Source organism: Heterocephalus glaber, unplaced genomic scaffold, assembly GCF_053883595.1.
Source record: "Heterocephalus glaber isolate CG9 unplaced genomic scaffold, H.glaber_assembly_v1.0 deba00001481, whole genome shotgun sequence".
In the NCBI taxonomy this organism is placed as follows: Eukaryota; Metazoa; Chordata; class Mammalia; order Rodentia; family Bathyergidae; genus Heterocephalus; species Heterocephalus glaber.
This window is the reverse complement of record NW_028258317.1, coordinates 13,660,367-13,670,388: the sequence shown is the minus strand read 5'-3', so window position 1 is coordinate 13,670,388 and position 10,022 is coordinate 13,660,367. Positions and strand designations below refer to the sequence as shown.

Genomic DNA, 10,022 nt, shown 5'->3' with positions numbered 1-10,022 from the left:
AGGCGACGACAGGGGTCGCTCCTGTGCTTCTCGCATCCAGACCTGGTTCGCGGCCGGCGGGCTCTGGCTAGCTGCAACGGCGGCGCCTTCTGCGTGGCCCCGGAAGCACTCAGTGCAGAAGGCGGGAAGAGGAAGCAGCCGGCAACAGAGGAAGCTCTAGGGGGCGGCTGCATGCGGACCAGTCTCCCCGTAGCCCGGGGAGCCTGCAGACGCTGGTCCGGCCTGGCCCAGCCCACCCAGCGGGGTCTCCGCTCGCGTTTCCGGGAGCCGGCACGACCGAGTGCGCCTGCGCGCCGTCCTCTCCGCGCGCCTCGTTGGTTCTGGGCGCCGGCCGGCGTTCCGGCTGATTCTGTGGTGCCCCGGGTTCAGTGACTCGGCCCGGCCGCGCACCAGTTGGCAGTATGTCGCGGCGGCGGCACAGCGACGAGAATGACGGTGAGTACACTGGGCTGGGCCGCCGAGTCCCTTCCCAGCCTTCTTTGGTCTTCGGATCTCCGGGCAAGGGACGGAAAAGAAGCCCTTTTCTCCCACGGAGCTTTTGGGTTGCCTTTCAGGGAAAGCACTGACCCCATGAGGGTGTGGCCGGTCGGTGTCTGTAAAGTGACTCCCTCGCCACGCCCCCGGCTCCTTCTGTCGTGGGAAAGGAGGCCTAGTAAACCCCGTAGACAGACCCTGGTCTCTAGGAACTCTTGGATTTGGCCCTACACGGCCAAACAGGGAAGGTCACCTGTGTCTGCTGCTGCCCCTTAGGATCAGTGATGGGGGCATACTGGTCCCTGCGTTTTGTTTGAACCCTCAAAGCTGTGTCTGAAAAGGGCTTTCTGAAGACTTCTGAAGGAAAGAAACAAAGCCGTGATAAAAATCCGATGGATTGCCATCTGAACTCCACTTCTGTACCAGTCATACATTGATTTATCCTCTTTAAGGCTGCAGGGAAAGAATTTTGTCTCTTACATCCGAGAAGTCGCTAATAAATAGACACGTGTTACGTTAGATTGGCCTTAAGCGTATTTGTCCCATGTCAGAAGGCGCTGGGAAACTAACTGGAGAAGACCTGAGGTTCTTGTGTACGTTTGAATGGTTGTGTTCGTGGAGGTCATAGTGTTGCCGTCTTAAAAGCTAGGAATAATTTTGCTAGTTTATTTTTTTACTAGTATATGTTTGCAGTACAAAATGATTACATTCATCGTGGGGAATTGGTACATGTATATAACACATCTCAATTCTTTTTCATGCCCTTCCCCTCTCCTCCGTCCCCTTCCCCTTCCCTTCCCTTTTGAAATTTTTGCTGGGGTTTTTTTTTTGTTTTTGTTTTTGTTTTTTTGGTACCGGGGATTGAGCTCAGGACCTTGAGCTTGTGAGGCAGGCGGCGGAACCACTGAGCTAAATCCCTGGCCCTTTGCTAGTTTAAATAGAAAAAGATGCTTGCTTTAGTAAGCATTACAGTCAGGAACACACATCCACATACAAAACAATGAAACTTAAAAGTAATTTTGTTAATATTTTATGCTGTTATTCCTTGAGGAAAGTGTCTCACAGTGGGTTGGGACTTTGGGAGCAGTGTTTAGGTTCAAAGCCAGACTCTACTATTTACTTTATGATCTTGCCTAGGTTGTATAACTTCCTTAAGCCATAGACCTTAATATGAAGTAATGATATTTACCTCTTCTGTTTTCTGCGAGGGTTAAATGAGATACCTACCTAGTGGCACCATGATGGTGTTTTATCTTTCTGTTAATTCTTCAGAGATGACACTGGCAGAGGCCAAGAGATTAAGAAAAAGCAAAAATGAGGTTTCACTCTTCAGTTAAATCTGGCTTTGCACTCACTTTCCAGCCCAGCTGGCCTCAAACTCATAGTGATCCCCCTGCCTCAGCTTCCCAGTGCTGATATTACAGGCCTGAGCCCCCACGCCAGGCTCAAAATTTTTGCGTTTTCTCCCCTAATATTTTTCTCTCCTGGAACGTTGAAACAGTTAGGGATGGTGACAGAATTACATGTATTATTTTAACAGTAAAACAAGATTTGTGCTAGGATATGGCTTAAGAGGATATTCTAGTCAAGGCTTCTAATCTGACATGTGAAGGTCTGTATCCTTGAGTGTCATTAACAGGGAGACACAGCTATCAGCACCCAGACATCTCAGCAGGAGCAAGTCCAGGCTTTCCACTACAGAGATGCAACTGCACTGCATGCTTTGAATTCCCCCCACCCCCAGTACTGGATATAGAATCCAGTGTCTTCACAGTGAGCTACATACTCAGCCCTTTTTTTATTTTGAGACAGGCCTTGTTAAGTTTCTCGGTCTGGGCTTGGACTTTCTGGCCTTCTGCCTCAGCTTCCCAAAGTTCTGGATTATAGGTGTGCACTATCGTGCCCAACTCAGTGTGCTTTAATTTTTAATGTGTAGACTTCTTGGATGTATTCTGTTAAGGGATCCAGAAAATACAAATTTTATATTCTTTGTATTGGACTAATAAAAAACGATTCTACATGAAGTTACTCATTAGGTTTTAAAGAATTTGGGTCTTTTTGTTCTTCCCTTTTTCTTTCCTCTGTCCATTCTCCATCTCACTTCTTGGGGATCCCTAAAGGGATGTCACCAGAGTGCAACTTGAGAACTGGAATGTGGATATGTGGAAAAACAACTTTTGTGTTGGTTATTAGGAGGTTTGCCTAACTTACTCCCAGCTGGCAGCTAAACCATTAGGTCTAATAGGAACCCCAGGGTACATAAGACAAAGAAATGTAAAATAAGGCATTCATTAAGCATAGTTTGTTATGGGGTTAATGATTTAGTTGTGGAGAGCCAGTTTATAGTTTCTCTGAAAATACACCAAATCTGGAATTTTTGTAAATTGCCATAATAGGTAATGAACAGCTAGAATTTACTCTAAACAGTGATTTAAGTCAGATATTTTGGTTGCTTTCCTTTTAGTTAAGCATCTATGAAATTTTTTAAAATAAGGAATATTGGAAGCTAAATATTTTAGAAAACTATTTTAAAGTATAGTAAGACTTATTGCAGTAAGAATTAGATATATCTGGCCTGTTTGAATCATTACAACTCCTAACAATCACTGACTGCCCTGACTTTCCATATGTTTGTCTGTAAACAGTTGGCCCTCTGCATCTACTCTTTTTTTTGTTTGTTTGATACTGGGGATCGAAGTTGGGACCTTGGCGCTTGTGAGGCAGGCAGCAGAACCACTGAGCTAAATCCCCAGCCCTGCATCTACTGATTTTACATCTTGAGAATCTACCAACTGTGTTTGAAAAATGATTGGGAGGAAAATTGTGTCAGGACTGAAACCACTTTTTTTCCTTGTCATTATTCCCTAAACAATGTAGAATAACAACTCTTTACATAATATTTATATTGTATTAGGTCGGTATTGTAAGTAACCTAGGGATGATTTATTTTAGACATTGTCTTACTTTTCTCTTTGCTGAGACAAAATATTCAACATCCAAAGTTAAAGGAAGAAAGGTTTATTGGAGCTCACATTTTGTAGAGGGTTCAGTTTATAGTTTGGTGGCTTCAAGGTGCCGTGGCATGTCAGAGGGGATTACAGAGGAGAAATAGTTCGTGGTGGGCAGACAGGAGACAGCAAAGCAGCAAGCAGCAGTAAGCAGTGAGGCAGAAGCTTCTCCCTTTTGTCCCTTTAGGGTTGCCCGCCTTTTGGGTGGTGCCACCCACACCCAGGGTGAGCCTTCCCATACACACCCATAACTATCTTAACCAATCAAAGGACTAATTTAATCCCAGCATCACACCACTGAATTCCAGCATCATATGCCTTAGATCCAGCCACCTCTGAAAAGCCCCACCTGTGAGTGCATGAAGATTTGGGGGGACATCTAGATACAAGCCATAACGGATACATATGTGTAGGGTATATACAAATACTATGCCATTTTACATAAGGGACTTGAACATCCTCAGGTTTGGGTATCTGTTGAGGATGAGGAGGATAGTATCTGGAAAACCAGTCCTCCTCAAATACAGAGGACAACTCTAATCAGGACTTGTCAAGCAGTCTTCTAACTACTTGCAGTATAGCAGTTGGCAATATAAAGGTGAACCACCCCCCACCCCAGCACTATGGAGAGAAAGCCTGGTAAAGGATGTAGAAACTCCTGTGAGAGAGTTGTTGGTCAGGAAAGGCCTTGCTGAGGATGGCATCTGATCAAAGACCTGCAGGATATAAAGGAGCAAGCCATATGGTTGTATGGGGAAAGAAGTAATCCAAACAAAGGGAACTATGAGTGTAGAGGTCTTAAGGGCTGACCATTGTTTTATTTTTGCAGTACTGGGGATGGCACTGAATTACATCTCCAGTGATTTTTTTTTCCTCCAGCAATTTAAAAAAAAAAAATTATTTAGAGATGAGGATCAGTAAATTGCCCAGATTGTGCTTGAATTTTTGATCTTCCTGTCTCAGCTTCCCTAGCAGTGGGGAGTTACGGGCATAGGCCACCATGCCTGGTGGCTAGAGCATTCTTGCCATGTTCATCGAACAGCAAGAAGGCCAGGGTGCAGAAACAGTAAGGTAGAAGGAAAGACAGGATAGGCAAGAGAATAGAGAATCAGATTTTACTGGGCAGTTTTAAGATTTGTCTGTGCTGAGAGCAGACTATCCAAGATCCTGGAGATGAGGCCTGGAGTATACAAATGAAGTTCCTGTACAAGTCAATTTACAGGCTAGGAAAGGGAAGTCCTATGTGGAAAGTTACGTGTGTGCATAGTAGTCTGGTGCTAAATATAACGCATTTCTTAGACTGAAAAATGTCTCTAAAGCTTTTCAGTTACCATAGGATATGTATTTTATAAGTGTTAAATACATTTTTTTCTGTGAAGGAGTTTAGATTCTTCAAAATATTAGCTGAAAACCTATGTACCTCCATTTAAGCTAGACTTAGGTTAGGTCTTTTTACTTAACTAGAAAAAATAAATGAATAGAAGTAAAGGCATTCATTTTTCTTTTCTTTTATTTATTTATTTATTTATTTTTTTGGTACCAGGGATCGAACTCGGAACCTTGCACCAAGCGCCGGAACCACAGAGCTAAATCCCTGGCCCTCGTTTTTCTTTTAAAGGATTGATTTTGTTTGTTTTTTTTCTACTTTGTGGGCTAAAAAAATTTCATAGGACATCTAATACTAATAAGGATTTAAGAAATAGTACAGTGTATCCATATAAAATTAGAATCACCTTACAGAGGAAAATTTTTTTTTTTGGTATATTAAAGCCCCTTTGGATGGTTTTAACAAAGCAAGGGTTTTTTGGGGCGAGGAGGGTGTTTGTTTGTTTGTTTTGAGACAGGATCTCACTATGGAGTTCAGACTGGTTTTGAACTCACTATGTGGCCCAGGCTGGCCTCAGACTCACTCTGATCCTCCTGCCTCAGCCTCCAACAAAGCAAGTTCTAAGAAAGATCTCTTTCTCTGTTCTGCACTAGCCAGCTAGCCAAATGTCACAGTGAAATAGCAATATATAACTTTAACTTACATTGTAATACTTTTACAGTTACTTTTTTAAAATTTTATTTTGTTAGTATGTAATGTTTACATTTCTTGTTGAAGTTGATACGTGTACATAAGACATCCCAATTCATTCCCTAATGCTCCCCTTTCTCTCCCTCCATCTCTTGATTCCCCTTCCCCTTTGAGAAAGAATTATCTCCCTATGTCCTATTACCTTTTAGTTTTACTTTGGGTTTCGCATAAGAGAAACCATGTGATATTTAAGTTTGTATGTCTGATTTATTTCACTTAACATTATGGTCTCAAGGTGCATCAATCTTCCTACAAATGACTCAAGTTTATCTTTCTTTTTGGCAGAGTGGAACTTCATTGTGTGTAAATACCGCATTTTCTTTATCCATTCTTCTGTTGGTAGACATACAGGCAGCCTCCAGGCTTTAGCTATTATGAATTGTGCAGCTATAAACATGGGTATGCATGTATTGCTGTAATATAAAACGTGTTCTTGCTTTTGGAGTTACCATGGACAAGTTTTCTTGATGGTACAAGGAAATACTCAACTAATTGTCCAAGTATTATTCTTAATAAGGTGTTTTATTCTGCTTCACCCAGATTTTCTTGTGAATTCAATGTCTTGTTATTGTCCATGAATTCAGATTATATCTGTACCCCACCCCACCCCATACTCTGTTAAATCCTCTTTATTTCATAGTACTTTCTGCTTCCTCTTATTCTCCAAACAAATATTGTCTTTCAATGTTATTAAAATGAGAAGAAGGCTTACAGTTCAGAGATACTGCTATGTACACATATGTTCTCATTTTTTCCCTCAGAAATCCCACCTTCTCTTCCAGCAGCATTATTTCCACCTTGTCAAGCTTGTTTAAAAAGGGCCTGGGAGTGCTGTTTTATGATTTCAAACTAAAACAAACCAATTGGAAGGTCATTAGGAAGGCTGTAGAGGTGGGATAAACTGTTAATGAAGTAGATGGACCAGAAAAAAGGGAAGAATGTGGTTAAGGTTTAAAACACAACAACCAAAAAACTAGCTGCTGTCATTCAGCTAATTTCTCATCATCTCCATTATCCCAACATCACCACAGTCTAGTTGTGAATAATACTATTAGTATATTCTACTTTGTGGAACCAGGTTGCTCAACCTCAGCACTATTGACATTTGGGGCTGGTATTGGGATGGGCTGTGCTATCTACCTACTAAATGCCAATTGTATTCCCCCAGTTGTGAAAAATGAAAACGTCTAAAGAGATTGCCAGCTCCATACCCAGTTGAGAACCACTGCTCTAGAAGAAAGCTATTTTAATGTGTTGGCTGACGGTTTATATAAACATTACATCCGTTATTCCTTCCCTCCTTTTCTTTTCCCTTTTCTTCCCTTCCCTTTCTTCCCAGTGAATGAGTCCGGGGGTTGGGGAGGAGATATTTGTGTGAAAGTTGAGTCTTTGAGTAGTGGAACTTTAGTAAATGGTGTGGGTGGATGTGATGTGTACTTAATCAGGGTTACTGATCCCTCTATGCCACACATGCCCACAACTTTACAGCGACATAGCTCTAGGAATGCATCTCAGCTGAGCTCCTGCATGTATATTATACTTTTTTGGGCATCATCCCTTCAGAATTACCATCAGTGCCTATTTAAGCCAGATTATGATGGTTATGGGACTGGCAAGTCAAAGCCCAGCACGTAGCCTTTTATAGTATCTCCCTCTTGTTTGTCCCTCTTGTCCTGTCTAAATAGCAGTATATTGATTTTATTCAGCTTAGGTTCATGTAGTATCTAAAGATCATTTCAATCAGTAGAGAGACTTAACATCCCAAACTTAGAATAGCTAAGTGCTGTATAGTATGAGAAGCATCATACATTTAAAGCCAGATGTTCCACAGGCAGATAAATGATTGTGATCTTAGCAAAAATAGTTAATTTCCTAGCTGTTCAGGTCTGGAGAAAATTGGAGTTATATATAACTTGCTATTGTGTAACCCTATATCCAACTGCAGGTTTTCATTAAGACATGACCAGCACAGTTACAGACTATTGCTTCCTTGTACATATGCTGTCCTAATTTAATTTCTGGAAGTCAAAAATTATATTAGGAGACTAGCAACAATATCATGTTTTGTACTTAACACTGTTACTTTAATTTTTTTTTTTTTTTTGGTACTGGGGATCGAACTCGGGTCCTTGCACTTGCAAAGCAGGCGGCGAAACCACTGAGCTAAATCCCTGGTTGTTACTTTAATTTTTAATCCTGTGTTGCTCCACATAAGGACCTAAGGTAGGTCTATTAAAATTTTAAACAAAATGATAACTCATCAACAGCAGGGGAAGCATCTGAAGAGTATAGTACAGTGCTTGGGGTTGTTTTGTAGCACAGCTCATGCCATTTGAATTCTTTAGCAGTCAAAAGAAAAGATAACTGGTAATGATTTCAGAATAGTAGTTTGTTTTAGAGGAATATTTCGCTTTTAATATGTTAAAAATCTTTGAATAATAGAGTTTTTTTTTTAAATGAATCTGGAAGAGCTAGTTAAAGCAGGAAATCATAAAGGATGTATATTTTTTCCCACCAGTTATTTTGTGTGTACAATAGCTAGCTTGCTTGCTTGCTTGCTTGCTTTCTGTCAGTTTTTTCTGCAGCATTTGACTTGGTTTTGCATCCTCATTTCATCAGTTTACATAATAAATAAATTACATCATTAGATTAAGAAATACAGGGCTGGGGATTTAGCTCAGTGGTTCTGCTACCTGCCTTGCAAGCACAAGGTCCCGAGTTCGATCCCTGGTACAAAAAAAAAGAAATATAACTGACACTAACAGGTTTAGGAGCAAGCACCTGAGGATCAGTAAACAACTTAGGTTAAAAGAATGGGAGTAGGAGTACATGAATTTCTTAACTACTGGTGTTTAGCATGTTATTGGTACCATTCCAGCTTACCTACAGGGATGGATGGGGCTGCTGCATTGTATAGACATATGGGTATTGTTAACACAGAATTGAACATAAATAATACCTCCTAGAGTTAGTTAAGAGCTACTTTGTGTAAAAAGTAGAACCTGGTAGAAAAGAGATTAAAGCCTAAAAAAATGAAATAGAAATTGTGATAGGTTCATTATGTAGTGTTATGTTTTTTCATATTACAAAAATAGGTGGACAGCCTCACAAAAGGAGAAAGACTTCTGATGCCAGCGAAACTGAAGATCACTTGGAATCTTTAATATGCAAAGTAGGAGAAAAGGTATGCCCCACAATAGACTATGGGCCATAATTGTGCTTTATTTTCTGCAGCTGAAAACTACATGCTCTTAAGTTTTAGGCCAAACGTGTATTACCATGCATCTGTTTCTCAAAGTCAGTGTGTTTTGAAACCCTTAGGATGCAGATAGAGTTTTTACTAATTAGTAATATTCACAGATGATCTCAGTTGTAAATGACCTAAACCAGACCTCAATATTTGAGGTAATTTTCAGAGCCACACAAGGAATTAGTAAGAAAGATGGAATAAACTGCACAGTATCTTTTCATCTCTTAATATTTTTTACTTAGACTGCTTAATACTTTTTACTTAGACTTTAAAATTCCATTTATTCTTTTTTCCTGAATTTCTAAATGACATAACTACCTGAATTGAGTAAATCTGTTACAAAAAAATCTGTTACAGAGTTTTGCATATAAAAAAACCGTAACTTTTATAGTCATCTGAAAAATTTTATTTTAATTCACTTGTTGTGGAATACTTGACAGATTTTTAATATGATGTCCTCTACAGAGTGCCTGCTCTTTGGAGAGCAATCTAGAAGGTTTGGCTGGTGTTTTGGAAGCTGATCTTCCTAACTACAAGAGCAAGATCTTAAGGCTTCTTTGTACAGTGTATGTATGCAAAAGATTTATGAATCCAGGTGATAATGTATTATCTACTCTTAAATGCTTGGGGGAATGTTTAAAACATGTGTTTATGTTCATACATCATTGGTTTTCTTTGCCTCTGTCAGAAAATTCTTACAATGGCATGACCTTTAGCCCTTTGGTGTAAACTCTTTTAGCGATGAGTAGGACTGAAATTGAGCATTTTCCGTAGGATTTATTTCCTACAACATTAGAATCATTTGAGTTGACTTTTTTAAATGAAGAAGTAGATCCTTTCTCAATTGGAATCTTTTTTTTTTTTAAGCATGTATATTTAAATGTATAGTTCAACTTATATTAATAGTAGTGCCAAACAAATTTGAGATCTGTCAACTCAAGTAATAGCCCTTAATGGAAGACTGAAGATGTTTTTTGTAGCTATTAATGGTCTTCCTCTAAGTTATATTATCATTTCAGTTACTTTGAAATAAGTTTTCTAATTCTTGAAGCTAATTTTTGATATTTAAAAATATGTATACAAAGTAAAACTATCAGATTTCATTCTAACCTCTTGTAAAATGCAGTTAATTTGTTTTCAAGTTTTAGAAGAAATCCAGTTAATATTTAGGAAAGTATATCCTTGACTAAGAAACTTAAGAAAGATCATTTTG

General features: G+C 39.7%; 1 protein-coding gene across 3 annotated transcripts in view; it reads left to right on the top strand.

Annotated features, from left to right (window-relative positions):
- Positions 1 to 85: 85 nt before the first annotated feature.
- Positions 86 to 10,022, top strand: part of Ncbp1 (nuclear cap binding protein subunit 1) — a 39,633-nt gene continuing 29,696 nt past the window's right edge. The window contains exons 1-3 of one of the 3 annotated variants that reach the window (XM_004864971.4): positions 86 to 435; positions 8,655 to 8,743; positions 9,275 to 9,375. In XM_004864971.4, the coding sequence (XP_004865028.1) occupies positions 402 to 435; positions 8,655 to 8,743; positions 9,275 to 9,375 (224 nt within the window). In that variant the 5' untranslated portion in view covers positions 86 to 401. Of the gene's footprint in view, positions 436 to 8,654; positions 8,744 to 9,274; positions 9,405 to 10,022 lie in introns of all 3 variants that reach the window. The other 2 variants (XM_013065684.3, XR_015440009.1) reach the window with 2 other exon arrangements.